General features: G+C 39.2%; 1 protein-coding gene across 11 annotated transcripts in view; it reads right to left on the minus strand.

The window, feature by feature from the left end:
- BICD1 (BICD cargo adaptor 1) overlaps positions 1-19,615 on the minus strand; it is a 280,206-nt gene that overhangs the window by 58,254 nt on the left and 202,337 nt on the right. For all 11 annotated transcript variants that reach the window (XM_008966301.6, XM_008966297.6, XM_055095755.2 and 8 more), the window contains exon 4: positions 19,093-19,518. In XM_008966301.6, coding sequence (XP_008964549.1) covers positions 19,093-19,518 — 426 coding nt within the window. The remainder of the gene's footprint in view (positions 1-19,092; positions 19,519-19,615) is intronic.

A 19,615-nucleotide genomic window follows, 5' to 3' on the forward strand; every position in this document is an offset into this window, starting at 1 on the left:
ACAACAAAGAATGACAATGTTAGAAATGAAATCTGAAAAAAAAACATAAATGGAGCCAGGTGCAGTGGGGTGTGCCTGTAGTCCTAGCTACTCCAGGGGCTGAGGCAGAAGCATTGCTTGGGCCCAGGAGCTGAGGCAACAGTGAAACTCTGCCTCTAAAAAAATCCCCAAAACTACCTAAATGGAGTTATAGAAGAAATAACTGAATATGGAAATGTTGACACTAATGCTGTTTGAGGGACTTTAGATGTGCACCCAAAGAAATTTAGTGGAGGCAAATTTTTCAATCTATTAAATGAAAAAGTACAGTATGGCCGGGTGTGGTGGCTCATGCCTGTAATCCCAGCACTTTGGGAGGCCGAGGTGGGTGGATCACGAGGTCAGGAGTTCAAGACCAGCCTGGCCAAGACGGTGAAACCCCGTCTCTACTAAAAATATTTTTAAAAATTAGCCGGGCAAGGTGGCACGCACCTGTAATCCCAGCTACTGGGGAGGCTGAGGCAGGAGAATTGCCTGAACCCGGGGGATGGAGGTTGCAACGAGCCGAGATTGTGCCACTGCACTCCAGCCTGGGCGACAGAGTGAGACTCCATCTTCATCTCAAAAAAAAAAGAAAAAGAAAAAGAAAAGTACAGTACAGTAGTTGCAAAAAGGATGAAAATGTCGAAGAGGAAGTGATGCTGGCACATTAAAGGTACTCACAAAGATATTTCCAGATGTTTAAAGTGCAGAGGATAAAATGTTGGAAGGTGATCCAAACTTAGAAATGAGGATGACAATTTGCCAAAGCATAGAAAAGATTCTTGCTCAGTGTCCTAAGTTTTTTTTTTTTTTTTTTTTTTGAGATGGAGTCTAGCTCTGTCACCAGGCTGAAGTGCAGTGGTGCGATTTATGCTCACTGCAACCTCCGCCTCCCGGGTTCAAGCGATTCTCCTGCCTCAGCCTCCTAAGCAGCTGGGACTACAGGCTCACGCCACCACGCCTGGCTAATTTTTGTATTTTTAGTAGAAATGGGGTTTCACCATGGGGTTTTTAGTAGATATGGGGTTTCAGCCTGGCGGCTGGTCTCGAACTCCTGACCTCGTGATCTGCCCACCTCGGCCTCCCAAAGTGCTGGGATTACAGGCGTGAGCCACCGCGCCCGGCCCTAAGCTTTATGGGAAGGCAAGATCAAAATACTCTTGATAAGCTGTTTACAAAGAAATAAAGGTTAACTCTCAATGTTCCTAATGTTTTAAATTATGAAGTACTAAGTAGTTTTACTATATTTTCATTTCTATATATATTTATAACCAACAGTAAGAGACTTTTTAATGTTTCACAAAAATATTTAAAGATCACAAAACAATTGTAAATTTCCCCATTAATTATTAAGTTTGTTTTGCATGGTTTCAGTTTGCACGACCATTTTTTACTGTCCCAGACTACTATGCAAACCAAGGACTGCCTGTATAGTATGATCACATATATTAGAACCTAAGATACAGTTTTGTTATCTCAAGGTGTTATTTAGAGGCTTTTAAGTTGTAGCTCTGATTTTATGACATAGTGTTTGTCCATACCTATGAAAGGAAAGCAACCCACAAATTATATATTATGGCTGCAGAAACCAAATTATTCCCAAATGATAGTACTGCAGGTAAAGAACTGGGCCTGTGGCATCAGAGAACACTGGAGTCAAATCTCGGGACCAACATTTACTTAGCTATGTGACTCTGAGAAAGCTTCAGTTTGGTAACCTATGCAAGGAGCACAGAAACGCCTCATAGGGAATTTTGATGATGAAGTGAGTTAGTGAATTTAATACTGAAGGTTCTACAATGTTAGCTATTGTGAACAATTGGTTAGCTGTGGTCCACCTCCCACAACCAAAATGTTTTTACATGGCAAACACATCTGTTCTCACAATTTTGAAAATTTTATAAAAGCAACTCTTTCATTTTAGAGTCAGGAAATATTTGAATACAAATCTTAGCTGGATTTCATTAGTTATAACAGACTGTATCTCCAGAGGTGATGATGAATTTGCTTACCCAGACTATTTGGGCAATAGTTTTCAGTGAAAAACCTGGTAATTATGTAATATGGTATTTCATGAATAGCCATGTCATTTGAATTTTTCATAAAGGAGATGGAAAATCTCTATTCTATACAATCTCAGTGAAAACTGATTATGTCAGAAGTGTTTTTGTTTTCCTTTTTTCCTTTGAAAATTAAGCAAATTTGCACTGGAAAGTGTAAACGTTATTCAATTAGTACACATGATTACAGATAAGGCTGTTTCCAAAACGCCCTTCAAAAGAAAAAGCCTCTGGATCAAATAAATATTGGATCAAAACAAAATGTACTGAATGTGTCTGAAGCTTGTTTTAGCAGCAAAAGTGTTATGATGAATAAGGTCATGCCTTTAGAACAGCCTTCAATCTGGACTCTGACAGTTGAGATTTAATATAAACATTTTCTAAGCCTAAAAAGGTAAGTCTACAGTGTCTTCACAATAGCATCTCCAGAAAACATCAAATAGAACACTGTCTCTTGCATGTGTGTTTCCTCCCTACACAACAGGAGTCCCCAACTCCCAGGCCTCTGACCAGTACCAGTTTGTGGCCTATTAGGAACCAGGCCACACAGCAGGAGGTGAGTGGCAGGCGAGCAAACATTACCGCCTGAGCTCTGCCTCCTGTCAGATGAGTGGCAGCATTAGATCGCCATAGGAGTGCGAACCCTATTGTGAACTGCGCATGCGAGGGATCTAGGTTGCAAGCTCCTTATGAGATCTAATGGCCCCCGACCACCCACACCCTATCTGTGGAAAAATTGTCTTCCATGAAACAGATCACTGGTCCAAAAAAAGTTGGGGACTGCTGCTATACAGTACTACTTTCTATATTTAATACGTTTCTGCTGAAATCAATTGAATAGGAAATTGTATCCAAATTACATATATATTACACACATATGTAAATATATATTATACACATATAAATATATCATATCTATCTATCTATATATATTTCTCCCAGATAATTAAGTTTGGCCTGACAAAAAAATTACTAAAATACAGGTAATTTTGTAAAACTCCAACATTGTATTTTCACTCAGCTATTAAGGCTTAGAGTACCTTAAATGGTATTTGGATTTCAAAGAGCAGATGCTTAAACTGTTTTATTTATTTATTTATTTATTTTATTTTTTTGAGATGGAGTCTCACTCTGTCGCCCAGGCTGGAGTGCAATGGTGTGATCTCGGCTCACTGCAACCTCCGCCTCCTAGGTTCAAGTGATTCTCCTGCCTCAGTCTCCCAAGTAGCTGGGATTACAGGCGTCTGCCACTGCGCCTGGCTAATTTTTGTATTTTTAGAAGAGACAGAGTTTCACCATGTTGGTCAGGCTGGTCTCGAAATCTTGACCTCAGGTGATCCACCCGCCTTGGCCTCCAAAAGTGCTGGGATTATAGGCGTGAGCCACCGGGCCTGGCCTAAATTGTTTTATATTTAGTGCTCTGAATGAATAAAATGCAGAGCACTTTAAAGCTTAAAATTACTATACATTTGAAGTGTTACTATTTTAATTTCCATTTGTAAAGAATTTATCCGAGAGAGTTGAGGGGTTTATTATAATCTTCTGTAGTGACTGAGAATAGTTGTCTTATTTCTCTTCCTACAATCTTCATTTTCTGTCTGGAACTGGAGATTTTATTTTTTCACAGAAGAGCTGGTTGTTTTGCCAGAAAACCTGACTTCAGTATTTGTAAACTGTTTAGTGTAAGTATACAACATATGTTTACTATGATTATTGTTGTTCCTATATCCCATAGAAATTATTTTTTACTTCACTGAGTGTTTACCTTTAATTTTTTATTTATTTTGAGACAGAGTCTCACTCTGTCACCCAGGCTGGAGTGCAGTGGTGTGATCTTGGATCACTGCAACCTCTGCCTCCGGGGTTCAAGCGATTCTCCTGCCTCAGCCTCCTGAGTAGTTGGGCTTACAGGGACGTGCCACCACGCCCGGCTAACTTTTGTATTTTTCACAGAGACGGGGCTTCACCATGTTGACCAGGCTCATCTCAAACTCCTGACCTCAGGTGATCTGCCCACCTTGGCCTCCCAAAGTGCTGGGATTACAGGCGTGAGCCACTGTACCTGGCCTAAATTGTTTTAGATTTAGTGCTCTGAATGAATAAAATGCAAAGCACTTTAAAGCTTAAAATTACTATACATTTGAAGTGTTACTATTTTAATTTCCATTTGTAAAGAATTTATCCAACAGAGAGTTGAGGAGTTTATTATAATCTTCTGTAGTGACTGAGAATAGTTGTCTTATTTCTCTTCCTACAATCTTCAGTTTCTGTCTGGAACTGGAGATTTTATTTTTTCACAGCAGAACTGGTTGTTTTGCCAGAAAACCTGACTTCAGTATTTGTGAACTGTTTAGTCTAGTGTAAGTATACAACATATGTTTACTATTGTCATTGTTGTTCCTATATCCCATAGAATTTTTTTTTATTTCACTGAGTGTTTACCTTTTATTTTTTATTTATTTACTTATTTTGAGACGGAGTCTCACTCTGTCGCCCAGACTGGAGTGCAGTGGCGTGATCTTGGATCACTGCAACCTCTGCCTCCCGGTTCAAGCAATTCTCCTGCCTCAGCCTCCCGAGTAGCTGGGATTACAGGCACGTGCCAACACACCTGGCTAATTTTTGTATTTTTAGTAGAGATGGGGTTTCACCATGTTGGCCAGGCTGGTCTTGAACTCCTGACCTCATGTGATCTGCCCGTCTCAGCCTCCCAAAGTGTTGGGATTACAGGTGTGAGCCACCGTGCCCAGCCTCAAAACCTTTTTATAAATAGAGATGGGGTCTCTCTATGCAGCCCAGACTGATCTTGAGTTCCTGGCCTCATGCAATCCTGCCAACTTGGCTTTCCCAAGTGCTGGGATTACAGGTGAGAGCCACCCTGCCCAGCCAAGTCTTTTGACTCTCAGTTTGACACGTAAATGATCATGTGATTCTTCTAACAGTATACATAGCATCGATATGCACAAACGGAACTCCTAAATAATTTGTTCTTCTCTGCTTGAAGAGAAACAACTCTGATAATGCATATCTGTGCCCCAACAAAAGATAATTCTGTGAAAAAAGATCAAGATAGAACAAAGAAACTCTATATGAGGGAATTCATCAGTTGTTAAAAGTGTCTACTTTACAGTGTGTGGTGAAAAGAAAATTCTCTCATGCACACTAATACACAAAAGTCAGTCAACTGGACAAAAACTAAAAAAGATGGAGGGAGAGGGGCCCTTCCCAACTCTTATGAGACCAGTATTACTCTGATACCAAAACTAGAGAAACAGCACTTTGGGAGACCAAGGCGGGAGGATCACTTGAGGTCAGGAGTTTGAGACCAGCCTGAACATGGTGAAACCCCATCTCTACTAAAAATACAAAAATTAGCCTGATGTGGTAATGGGCACCTGTAATCCTAGCTACTTGGAAGGCTGAGGCAGGAGAATTGCTTGAACCTGGGAAGCAGAGGTTGCAGTGATCCAAGATCACGTCACTGCACTCCAGCCTGGGCAACAGACCAAGACTGTTTCAAAAAAGAAAAAAAAACTAAACTAAAAAACAAACGACCTCTCCCTCCCAGAGAAACATATTATAAGAAAAGAAAACTAAAGACCAAGACCTCTTATGAATATAGACACAAAATCCTCAACAAAATACTAGCAAACTGAATCCAGCAACATAACCAAATGCAATCATAGAAACACAATGTTGATTTAACATTCAAGAGTCAATAAATATAATATACCATACTAATAGAATACATGACAAAAACCACATGATCATCTCAATATATGAAGAAAAAGCATTTGACAAAATTTAATATCCATTTGTGATAATTAAAAAAAGTCAACAATCTAGTCATAGAAGAAAACTCCCTCACCCGGATAAAGGGCATCTATGAAACACCCAGAGCAAAACAAGGATGGCTGCTCTTGCCATTTTTATTCATCATTGTACTGGAGTTCTAGCCAGGGAACTTAGGTGAGAAAATCAAATAAAAGGTATTGAGATTGGAAAGAAAAAAGTAAAATGATCTTTATTTGCAGATGACGTGCTCTTGTATATATTAATATAAATTCTTAAGGAATTCACTAAGAAACAACTATTAGGACTAATAAGCAAGTATAGCAAGGTGGCAGGATACAAAATCAATATACGAACATCAGTTGTATTTCTATATACTAGCAGTGAAAAATGAAAAATAAAATTAATAAAACAATTGCTTTTATAGCACTATCAAAAAATAATATACTTCAGAATAAAATTTTTTTTTTTTGAGATGGAGTTTCACTCTTGTTGCCCAGGCTGGAGTGCGATGGCACGATCTCAGCTCACTGCAACCTCCGCCTCCCAGGATCAAGCGATTCTCCTGCCTTAGCCTCCCAAGTAGCTGGGATTACAGGCATGCGCCACTACGCCTGGTTAATTTTGTATTTTTAGCAGAGATGGGGTTTCTCCATGTTGGTCAGGCTGGTCTCAAACTCCCGACCTCAGGTGATCCACCTGCCTAGGCCTCCCAAAGTGCTGGGATTACAGGTGTGAGCCACCGCACCCGGCAGGAATAAATTTAACAAAAGAAGTGCAAAATGCAACCATTCTTATACACCAATAACAGACAAACAGAGAGCCAAAGCATGAGTGAACTCCCATTCACAATTGCTTCAAAGAGAATAAAATACCTAGGAATCCAACTTACAAGGGATGTGATGGACCTCTTCAAGGAGAACTACAAACCACTGCTCAAGGAAATAAAAGAGGATACAAACAAATGGAAGAACATTCCATGCTCATGGGTAGGAAGAATCAATATCGTTAAAATGGCCATACTGCCCAAGGTAATTTATAGATTCAATGCCATCCCCATCAAGCTACCAATGACTTTCTTCACAGAATTGGAAAAAACTACTTTAAAGTTCATATGGAACCAAAAAAGAGCCTGCATCGCCAAGTCAATCCTAAGCCAAAAGAACAAAGCTGGAGGCATCAGGCTACCTGACTTCAAACTATACTACAAGGCTACAGTAACCAAAACAGCATGGTACTGGTACCAAAACAGAGATATAGACCAATGGAACAGAACAGAGCCCTCAGAAATAATGCTGCATATCTACAACTATCTGATCTTTGACAAACCTGAGAAAAACAAGCAATGGGGAAAGGATTCCCTATTTAATAAATGGTGCTGGGAAAACTGGCTAGCCATAAGTAGAAAGCTGAAACTGGATCCCTTCCTTACACCTTATACAAAAATTAATTCAAGATGGATTAAAGACTTAAATGTTAGACCTAAAACCATAAAAACCCTAGAAGAAAACCTAGGCAATACCATTCAGGACATAGGCACGGGCAAGGACTTCATGTCTAAAACACCAAAAGCAATGGCAACAAAAGCCAAAATTGACAAATGGGATCTAATTAAACTAAAGAGCTTCTGCACAGCAAAAGAAACTACCATCAGAGTGAACAGGAAACCTACAGAATGAGAGAAAATTTTTGCAACCTACTCATCTGACAAATCTGGATCTAATATCCAGAATCTACAATGAACTCAAACAAATTTACAAGAAAAAAACAACCCCATCAAAAAGTGGGCGAAGGATATGAACAGACACTTCTCAAAAGAAGACATTTATGCAGCCAAAAAACACATGAAAAAATGCTCACCATCACTGGCCGTCAGAGAAATGCAAATCAAAACTGCAATGAGATACCATCTCACACCAGTTAGAATGGCGATCATTAAAAAATCAGGAAACAACAGGTGCTGGAGAGGATGTGGAGAAATAGGAACACTTTTACACTGTTGGTGGGACTGTAAACTAGTTCGACCATTGTCGAAGTCAGTGTGACGATTCCTCAGGGATCTAGAACTAGAAATACCATTTGACCCAGCCATCCCATTACTGGGTATATACCCAAAGGATTATAAATCATGCTGCTATAAAGACACATGCACACGTATGTTTATTGTGGCACTATTCACAACAGCAAAGACTTGGAACCAATCCAAATGTCCAACAATGATAGACTGGATTAAGAAAATGTGGCACATATACACCATGGAATACTATGCAGCCATAAAAAATGATGAGTTCATGTCCTTTGTAGGAACATGGATGAAACTGGAAACCATCATTCTCAGCAAACTACTGCAAGGACAAAAAAACCAAACACAGCATGTTCTCACTCATAGGTGGGAACTGAACAATGAGAACACATGGACACAGTAAGGGGAACATCACACACCGGGGACTGTTGTGGGGTCGGGGGAGTGGGGAGGGATAGCATTAGGAGATATACCTAATGCTAAATGACAAGTTAATGGGTGCAGCACACCAACATGGCACATGTATACATATGTAACAAACCTGCACGTTGTGCATATGTACCCTAAAACTTAAAGTATAATAATAAAATTAAAAAAAAAAAAAAAAAGAAGTGCAAAATGTATACAGATGCTCCTCAACTTGTGATGGGGTTACATCTCAATAAAACCATTGTAAATTGAAAATATCCTAAGTATGGCCAGGCGCATTGGCTCATGCCTGTAATTCCAGCACTTTGGGAGGCTGAGGCGGGTGGATTGCCTGAGGTCAGGAGTTTGAGACCAGCCAGGCCGACATGGTGAAACTCCGTCTCTACTAAAAAATAAAAAATAAAAAAAAATTAGCTGGGCGTGGTGGCACGTGCCTGTATTCCCAGCTACTCAGGAGGCTGAGGCACAAGAATCGCTTGAACCCAGGAGGTGGAGGTTGCAGGGAGCCAAGATCGTGCCACTGTACTCCAGCCTGAGCAACAGAGTGAGACTCCATCTCAAACAAAAAAGAAAAAAAAAAAAGAAAATATCATGTCCAAAATGCATTTAATACACATAACCTACCAAACATTCTAGCTTAGTCTAGCCTACCTTAAAAGTGTCCAGAACACTTACGTTAGCCTACAGTTGGGCAAAAATCATCTAACTCAAAGCCTTTTTTTTTTTTTTTTTGAGACAGGTTCTCACTCTGTTGCCCAGGCTGGAGTGCAGTGGCACAATCTCAGATCACTGCAACCTCTGGCTCCTGGGTTCAAGCAATTCTCCTGCCTCAGCCTCCCAAGTAGCTGGGATTACAGGCGCACACCACCACACTCTGCTAATTTTTGTATTTTTAGTAGAGACGGGGTTTCACCTTGTTGGTCAGGCTGGTCTCGAACTCCCGACCTCAGATGATCCACCCATCTCAGCCTCCCAAAGTGCTAGGATTACAGGCATGAGCCACCACGCCCAGCCCCCCTCAAAGCCTATTTTATAATAAAATGTTTACTATCTCATGTAATTTATTGACTACTGTACTGAAAATGAAAAACAGAACAGTTGTATAGGTACTCAAAGTATGGTTTCTACTAAATGGTATTGCTTTAACACCACTGTTAAATAAAAAAGTCTAGACGAACCATCACAAGTCAAGGACCATCTGTACTCTGAAAATTATAAAGCATTGTTGAAAGAAATGAAAGAAGACCTAAATAAAGGGATAAACAGCCCCTGTTTCCGGGTCAAAAAACTGAATGTTAAGATGGCAATACTACCCAAATTGATTTACATATTCAATGCAAACTCCAACAGAATTTCAGCTGGATTCTTTGCAGAAATTGACAAGATGGTCATAAAATTTATATGGAAATGCAAAGGACCTAGAATAGCCAAAACAGTCCTGAAGAAACTTCTTGAAAAAGAACTAGCAAACTTTCCTATTTCAAAAATTGCTACAAAAAAGCTATAATCAAGATACTATAGTATTGGCATAAAAACAGACATATAAATTAATGGAATAGAATTGAAAGTCTAGAAATAAGCCCATATATACATCTATGACCAATTGATTTTGGACAAGGGTACAAAGATAATTCAATAGGGGAAAGAAAGAATAGAATAGTCTTTTCAACAAATGGTGCTGGGACAACTGGATGCCCACGTGTAAAATAGTAATGTTGATCTCTTCCTCATATCATATTCAAAAATTAAGTCAAAATGGATCAAAGACCTAAATGTAAGAGATAAACTATAAAACTCTTAGAGGAAAACCTAGCCATGAATGTTCATGACCTTAGATTAGACAACAGTTTTGTATGACACCAAAAGCACAAACAACAAAAGAAAAAAATAAACTAGACACATCAAGATTAAAAAGTTTTTTTAGCTGGGCATAGTGGCATGTGCCTGTAGTCCCAGCTACTCAGAAGGCTAAGGTGGGAGGATTGCTTGAGGCCAGGAGAGTCCAGGAGTTTGAGGCTGCAGTGTGCTATGATTGTGCCTATGAATAGCCACTGCACTCCAGCCTGGGCAACATAGTGAGACCCATCTCTTTAAAAAAAAAAAAAAACTCCTTTGTACATCAAAGGACACCATCAAGAAAGTGAAAAGACAACCCACAGAATGGGAGAAAATATTTGCAAACCATAAATCACTTTTATGATAAGGGATTTGTATCCAAATCAGTAAAGAACACTTTCAACTCAGAAATAAAAAGACAACCCAGTCAAAAAATAATCTGAATACACATTTTTCCACAGAAGATATAAAAGAGCAAATAAGCACATGAAAAGATGCTCAACATCATAGCCATCAAGGAAATACAAGTCAAGATGATAATGAAATACCACTTCACATCCACCAGGATGGCTATGATTGAAAAGGCACATAATAACAAGTGTTAGTGAGAATGCGGAGAAATCAGAACACTCATACACTGCTGGTGGGGATAAAAAATGGTACACTTGATTTGTTTTCAAAACTAGCAGTTCCTCAGAAGGTAAAACATGGAATTACCATATGACCCAGCATTTCCACCTCTAGTATTAACTCCCCCGGGAATTAAAACATATGTGCACACGAAAACTTGTATACAAATGTTCATAGCAGCTTTATTGATAATAGCTTAAAAAAACAAACAACTAAAGTGTCCATCAACTGATGGTTACATGAAATGTGGTATCTGCATACCATGGAGTATTATTTGACAACAGAAAGAAATGAAAATGAAGTGCTGATATATTACAGCATGGACGAACCTTTAAAATGTTATGCTAAGTGAAAGAAGCCAGTCACAAAAGACCACACATTGTATGATTCCTTTTATTTTTATTTTATTTATTTATTGATAGGGTCACGCTCTTTCACCTAGGCTGGAGTGCAGTGGCATGGTCACGGCTCACTGCAGCCTTGACCTCCTCCCAGACTCAAGCAATCCTCCCACCTCAGCGTCCCTAGTAGCTGGGACTATAGGCACGCACCACCGTGCCCAGCTAATTTTTTTTTGGTATTTTTGGTAGAGATGGGGTTTTGCCATGTGGCCCAGGCTGGTCTCAAACTCCTGGCCTCAAGCTATCCTCCTGCCTCAGCCTTCCGAAGTGCTGGGATTACAGGTATGAGCCACTGCGCCCAGCTAGTTTGTAATCTCTAACTATAAAATCTGTAATAGTTTAGCCATTTGTCAGCTTTGTACTAGGAAATAATTATACTTGTCACTTTAAGTTTCAGAACCCAAGAACTAACCAATCTTGTCTTCATTAATGTCATCCTATAAATATTCTGTGAGTCTTTAAGCAGAGATAATATTTCACTTGTTCGACTGTCTCTGTGTAGCAACTCCACTTACTAGATTTTTGACCTTGAACTAATGACATAACACAGTCATGCCTCAGTTTCCCTATCTATAATATGAAGATAATAATACTCTCTACCCCATACAGTTGTTATAAGCAGCAACCAATTAAGCAAATATATAAAAATTGCTTTGAACTCTTATGGGACATATAACAAATTACCATCACCACTTAACATCAATCATTATAGAAAAAACTAAAATTGCCTTTAATAGAGTAGATCAAAACATAATATGAATCTATTTCTTCCACATCCATGAGGATGCAACAAAATATATTAATTTTAGTTTTACAGAAACATTACTGTTTTCTCATACTACATGTGAAATTATATACCCAGCATAATACTGAAAAAAAAAAATCCAAAGAGTTTTCCCCTGCTTAGTTTGACTCTATGCAGATGTAAAGTTAGAGGCTATTTATCAAAGACAGAAATTTCAGCACAAGCATACAGGACACCTTTAAATTGATTAGGTAATTTAGTTAGTATTTCCAGACAGGATCTACTTATTTTCATTCTAATAAAACTAATTAAGGTATTTGACTGCCACTGGAAAATGTCAATTACAACCTATTTGAAATAATGAGGTCTTGAGGGCACCAAAAAACCAAAATAATTTATCCGATAATACTCTGAAAAACTTCTCTCATGAATAAAGGATGACACTCATTGAGCTATTCACTATCAAGGACTATTGTCACGTTTATAGAGACTCTGAGGTTAATCAAAATGTTTTCTTACTGTATTTTTTGTGTATATGTTTCTGTATTATGTGAAACTTAGCATGATTAGCTAAGTTTAAAATATTCCTGTATTTTATTCCATAACCTAGGAAGGCATACAGTTCAGTAAAATATTCACTCTAATTTATTCTGAGAAAAAGCTCTCCCTAATTTAGGTACAGGCTTACCACCACTTGCCTTTCCCATACTTTTTATAATTTATGTATTGACCGTTTATACACAGGGATAGTGGGGACCTTCTTGGCATCTCGAAACCTGATGGCAGTTTCCAGGACAATAATAACTTATAAAATGTTATGACTTATACATAGTTTCATATTTACCATCCCATTTGGTCCTCACAATTCTACAGAGGAGGCATGGCATTATCACCAGGGCTTCAATGCAGAAGTCTGCAGGTCGTATGCAAACAACTCCAGGAGGTGCTATTTAAATTGTAGTAGCTATAAATGTTTATACTTGTTATTACCATTTCCCAGCAGATGGCAGTATGATGGCTTCAAGAAGGAGACCTGATTTTTGTTTTGTTTTGTTTTTTCCATAGTTCCAACAAAGGCATGGCAGAGACAAATGGTGGGGCTAATTTATTACCTTCCCCTTTTGAATGAGCCTCAGAGAAGCAAAACAATTCACTCAACATTCCTGATAATTAAGGCAGAGGTGAGGACTAAGCTCTGATTTTTTTTTATCTTGCCCAAATTCCTATCTAAGGGGTCTGCGGAGTTCATGCCCTACAAACCATAAATTCTCATCGGATGGGTTTTATTTAACCCTGTATATCAAGAGTTACTTTCCAATCTGATACTGGCAAAGAAAGAAAACCAAAATATATTTCCTTGCCATACCTTGAAATTGCCCTGCAAAGTCTCTTGTGGGAAAAATCCACATTCTGTAGAGAATCCCCTTTCCCCCCTTTGTTTTCCTTCCTTCCTTTCCAGATCCAGGAGATAATCAGCTAAGAGCCAGGCACCCTTCTAAGTGCAATAAGAAACATTTTACAACCTGCTCTCCCTGAAGTCAGCTATCTGAGAGCTTCCTCTGCACAATAAAACTTGGTCTCCACAATCCTTTATCTTAACCTGAACATTTTCTTTCCATTGATCCCACGCCTTCAGACAAACTCAACCAATTGTCAACCAGAAAATGTTTAAATTTACCTATAGCCTGGAAGCCCCCGCTGTGAGCTGTCCCACCTTTCTGAACCAAACCAATGTATTTCTTTCTTTTTTCTTTTTTTTGAGACAGAGTCTTGATCTGTCGCAGGCTGGAGTGCAGTGGCGCGATCTCGGCTCACTGCAACCTCCGCCTCCTGGGTTCAAGTGATTCTCCTGCCTCAGCCTCCAAATAGCTGGGACTACAGGCATGCATCACCATGCCCAGCTAATTTTTGTATTTTTTTTAGTAGAGATGGGGTTTCACCATGTTGGCCAGGATGGTCTCAATCTCTTGACTTCATGATCCACCCACCTTGGCCTCCCAAAGTGGTGGGATTACAGGCGTGAGCCACCGCACCCGGCCCAATGTATTTCTTAAATGTATTTAATTGATGTCTCATGCCTCCCTAAAATATATAAAACTAAGCTGTACCCCGACCACCTTGGGCATATGTTCTCAGGACCTCCTGAGGGCTATGTCACAGGCCATGGTCACTCATACTTGGCTCAGAATAAATCTCTTAAAATATTTTACAGAGTTTGACTTGCTTCGTCGACAGAGGCATTTTTTTTTCCTGGAACCAGGTTAAATAAATACCTATGGATGGGAAAACATAAATCATGGGCATACATTGAGCCTTGTAGGAGAAGAAAAGGCCGAAAGGGTATGGACTAGGTATACTGTTTTCAAAGGAGTTCTTTAAAGACAAATTAATGTATTTATTTTAACTGACAAAAATTGTACATATTTATCATGTACAACATGATGTTTTGAAATACGTAGGCAAAGTGGAAATTGAGCTAATTATGACATGCATGACCTGACATACTTATCATGTTTGTGGTGATGTAACTGAGCCTATATTATCAAAATCATTAAACGTTTGTTTTTTACTTATTTTCCTTTCTCTTTGTCCTTTTCTTCCTCCATGCATGACTGCTTGCACGTAGTCATTCGGTAGATGGTAGTCACTAATAATTGATTAACTTTGCATCCTAACCCTGGCAGCCAGTAAGATTAATGAACTTGTTTTCCTTTCAAAGAACAATGATCCTTAGGTCATGCAGACCTCCTTGATGGCATCCAGAAGTCTGATTGAGCTGAGGGACACAAACAACTTTGATCATTGGGGGATTTCATCTCCTGCACAGCTGCCTTACTCACAAAAACCCCCAGTTACGTTCAAAGGCAGGTAGGATTTGACCGATTGCCTCTCCCACAATGTCATTTTTGGAAAAATGAATACACCTTTCTCTGCTGCTAAGCACTGATGTGTCAGTATTTGGCTTACTGCCCATCCAACATGTGGACCTACATTTAGGGGTTCTACAACACTGAGAACACTTAAAATCTACTCTTTTATTTTCAATACAATACATTGTTATTAACTACAGTCACTATGTTGTACTATAGATCTCTTGAACTTACTCCGTCAAAGGGGTACTTGATCAAAAGGAAGAAAACCTGAACTGCTGCATATCACCTGGTTCAGGGCGTTACAGCCTTGCCTGTGCCCCTCTACACTGTCATGAGCTGTTAGCTAAGCACAGCTGTTGGATTAGAGGCACAAGGCCGCCTCTCCCATGCAGTGTTTTGGATCCAGGCCAGGAGAAATCCTAAGAGATAAAGGAACTATGAAAATACAAACTGTCAGGGATAGCATTAGGAGATATACCTAATGTAAATGACGAGTTAATGGGTGCAGCACACCAACATGGCACATGTATACATATGTAACAAACCTGCACATTGTGCACATGTACCCTAGAACTTAAAGTATAATAATAATAAAAAAAATGAAAATACAAACTGTCACGTTCCAAGTATGTTGACACTATAAGCTGAGGTGCGCAAAACTGACAGCCACCCAACAGGACAGTGCTATTCCTACAACGCCTGCAACTGCAAAATCCAAAAAGCTCGAAATCAAGTTTTATCATAATTCACTTGATTATGATAAAACTCACTTGGCAGTATTCAGACAGTCCTAAACTCCCAGGGCAGCCAAACTGCACCTGACTGGTGTAAGGCCTTTAATGGTCCTCATCTTATTCTTAGTGTGAATACTCATGTTTCACTGCAGAAATGTTAATATTATTTGATCATCGGATGCTGCATCTGATCCCAGTGGAGATATCACAATCTATGTGGTATATGCTGCATATTACCTTTCTACAATCTGAAACTTGAATTTTTAAAACACACCTGGCCCCAAGCATTCCAGATAGCTATACTTAAAGTACATTTGATTGGTTCCTCTTCATAATTTCCAGAACAATGGTACTGACACATATATGCTTCAGGTGCACAGTACTCTCATTGATCAGACTTGCCATATTATTTTTAATCCTTATTAACATCAAAGCCAATTACAATAAATTCTAGGCAATGTATCCTGTAATGTTTTTGTAATGTGTTTATTTAAATGTGTTTATTTACATAAATTTAACCCAAAAAGATGTGTGGCTAAGGAAAAAACTGTATTGCAAAAAAATAATTCATGAGAAGGTATACTTCTCATGAATATACTTGTTTGAATAAAATATATTCTTAGGAAAAGCTGACATGCTTTTTAAAAATGCTGATTACAAGAAGATAAATGGATATTCTACCTAAAAAAAAATTTACAGTTAGTGTTGTTAGTATGAGATTGGAAGCTGCAAAGCCCTTCCTGTGTTGAACCTGGTTTTCACAACTAAATCTGGAGCAAACTTTGGGATATAAGGACCTACCTGCGCCCCTCTACATCTTTGCAAACTGTCAACATCAGTTAAGGGTTGAAGAAAGATTTGAAGGGACACAGCTTTCTAATAGACTGATGGAGGGTTTATCCAGCAAAGTTTTTCTCACCCTAACATTTTGCTAAATGAATATCTTTTTTCAGACCTTCTTGCACCATGAGACTTAACTGTTATTTTTCTATATTCCTACCAGTACCCACATCAGTCCCTTTTGGGATGATTGGCCTTGAGCTAATAGCCCAAAAATAATAGTTAATAATAATTATCTAAATTATTATAAAGTGAGTGCCTAATAAATTAAAGGACCAATGGAGTTGAAATAATGATAACAGTTCATAATTACTGAGCATTTACTGTGCACTAGTCCCTGTTCTCAGCACTCTGCATATAACTCATAAACCTTCATGACACTCTAACGAGGAAGGTATTATGTATCCCATTCCATGGGAAAGTAAAGTGCTGTCCTCTAAGAATGACTGTCAACTAGTGGCTGACTCTCAGAGCATTTGAAATACATGGGGAGTTTCTGGTCATCACTTCAACTGAGGAAATGTAACCAGCATCTCATGAGTTGGGATCAGAGACGCTAAACCTTCTCAAGGAAGAAAACATTCTCTGGCAATGAGGAACCGCCTAATCCAAACGAAAACGACAGTCTATTGAGAACTCAGGAGAGCCAGTCTCCTGCTGAGAACTTACTTGTTTTCCACCATTCTTTTAATTGAACTTTTCATCTTTTTTAGACTTTTGTATTACCCAATTTAGATCACATTTAGAATTAAATCTGACCACAGCTCTGAGCTTTCAGCCAATAGATGACCTGGTTGAAAATTGTTGGGCTGTTTTATGCATAGAAGCCTCTTTTCCTATTATCTTCTGCACTGCCACCAAAACAAAAGGAATAAACAAAAAGCCTGAACCCACTAACTTTTTATCTCAAAGCCACCAATATGAGAGTTAAACAAAACTCATATAACTTCTATTTAATGGTATTCAATCGGGGGGCACAAATTCTTATGAATACATCTGTCATGTAAAACTTTTTCACAAGGAAATATGTTTTCTGTTTCAATCAATCTAGTCATATTAGTGTAAACTGAGCAAAAAGACATAGAAAATAAACCTGTTAACAAATCAACATCATTGACTCTCTGTTCTCTTACTTATTTCTGCTAATTTCACTTTTCCAGTCATCATTTCCATGGAGGCAGATGACTGCCAGAGGCTTAACAGCCTCTAATTATCAGCTATACATGAAGAACCTTGGAGAGATAAGATTGAGATTGAAGATTAAGCCTCAAATTTAATCACTTAACAAGCTTGTTATACCAGATTTCTAGTTCAGTTTCTAGTTCAGTAGATCTACACGGAGCTCCACAATTTGTATAAATAAGCCCCCAGGTGATGGTAATGCTGCTGTTCCTTAAACAACATTTCCATTACGTGTGGCAGGAAGGCAAGACTCTAAACTGGAAAGCGATTTCACAAGGAAGTAAGGTTCAAGGCTGGGACTCTTCACAAGACATTTGTTTTGAAGATGCTAAAAATTTAAGGTTTAACTCATGTTGCAATAAGAATCGTTTGGTCTTAGATTATACCTGTTCTGTATTTTTAATCATACGGTATCCTGGATAATTTGTACAGAGGAAGTCCTTTACGTCTTTTAAGGCTTCAAGTATTCCTGTGAAATGTAACCATAAATCTGGAAGTTATATACACAGTTGCTTGTGATGAAAAACTGCATGGTTTCCATCATTTTACTTGTATATAAAGCTTTTGAATTCTTTTGTTAATCAGAAATGCATTAAGGCTCTGTCTTTTCTTTTTTCTTTTTTTTGAGATGACGTTTCACTCTTGTTGCCCAGGCTGGAGTGCAATGGCGATCTCGGCTCACTGCAATCTCCGCCTCCTGGGTTCAAGTGATTCTCCTGACTCAGCCTCCTGAGTAGGTGGGATTACAGGCACCCACCACAACGTCCAGCTAATTTTTTGTATTTTTAGTAGAGATGGGGTTTCACCATGTTGGCCAGGTTGGTCATGAACTCCTGACTTCAGGTGATCCGCCCGCCTCAGCCTCTCAAAGTGCTGGGATTACAGGTGTAAGCCACCGTGCCCGGCCCAAGGAACTTTTTTCTGTCTTTTCTCAGACTTCATTGGAACTCAATTTGTGGCTCTCAGAAGTTCATTTCTTGAAGTGATGCAAATGAGAGACTGCATTTCTCTTTAACGCTCCTTCTGTCATGTCTTTCTAAAATATTGCACTTTCGAAGTTTCTAGTTGAAGAAGCAATATTTAGAAAAGAAAGCTGGGGCTGGGCGTGGTGGCTCACGCCTGTAATCCCAGCACTTTGGAGGCCAAGGCGGGCGGATCACGAAGTCAGGAGATCAAGACCATCCTGGCTAATACGGTGAAACCCCGTCTCTACTAAAAATACAAAAAAATTAGCCGGGCATGGTGGCGGGCACCTGTAGTCCCAGCTACTCGGGAGGCTGAGGCAGGAGAATCACTTGAACCTGGGAGGCGGAGGTTGCAGTGAGCCGAAATTGCACCACTGTACTCCAGCCTGGGCGATGGAGCAAGACTTTTCTCGAAAAGAACAGAAAAGAAAAGAGAAGAAAAGAAAAGAAAAAAGAAAAGAAAAGAAATCTGGAAGTGAAATGCGAGAATCAGAAGTCACACAACATGCTACATGCAATCTACAAGAAATTCACTCTAGTGGCCCTAAACAAAGTTCTTACCTGCATAAGCTGCTGCTTCAACTTCTGTATTTCTGAAATGTTCAGCTCACTGAATAAATCAGAGACAGGGTTCAGAGACTCTCCTTTCCTTAAGGTGGGAGTCCGATAGTCTCCATTCAGTTTCACAAGAGGCCCATGGATATGACCGTTCATTTTGTCATCATTGTTTGGTTCACTCCCATCCTCGGCAAATTTGAGTCCATCTACTGAGATGCTGATATGGTTATCATTGAGGCTGATATACTGGGAGAGCTCCTTCCGCAGGTTGTTCTTTTGCTCTCTTTCATTTTTTAAAGTCTCGAGGGCTTCTTCCAGTTGGTGCTCAGCAATCTCTTTCAATCGGATGGCATCTTCCAGCTGGCTGTTCAGCAGTACCGTCTCCTCCTCAAATCGCTTAATCTCATGCTTTAAGCCTTCGTATTCAACCTGAATCAGACAGGATAAAGAAGATTCATAAAACTAAAATGTGGATCTTACAAAACTGCCATTAAACACTCTAGTGGACCTAATCACTTAACAAAAT

This window comes from Pan paniscus, chromosome 10 (genome assembly GCF_029289425.2).
Source record: "Pan paniscus chromosome 10, NHGRI_mPanPan1-v2.0_pri, whole genome shotgun sequence".
Lineage (NCBI taxonomy): Eukaryota > Metazoa > Chordata > Mammalia > Primates > Hominidae > Pan > Pan paniscus.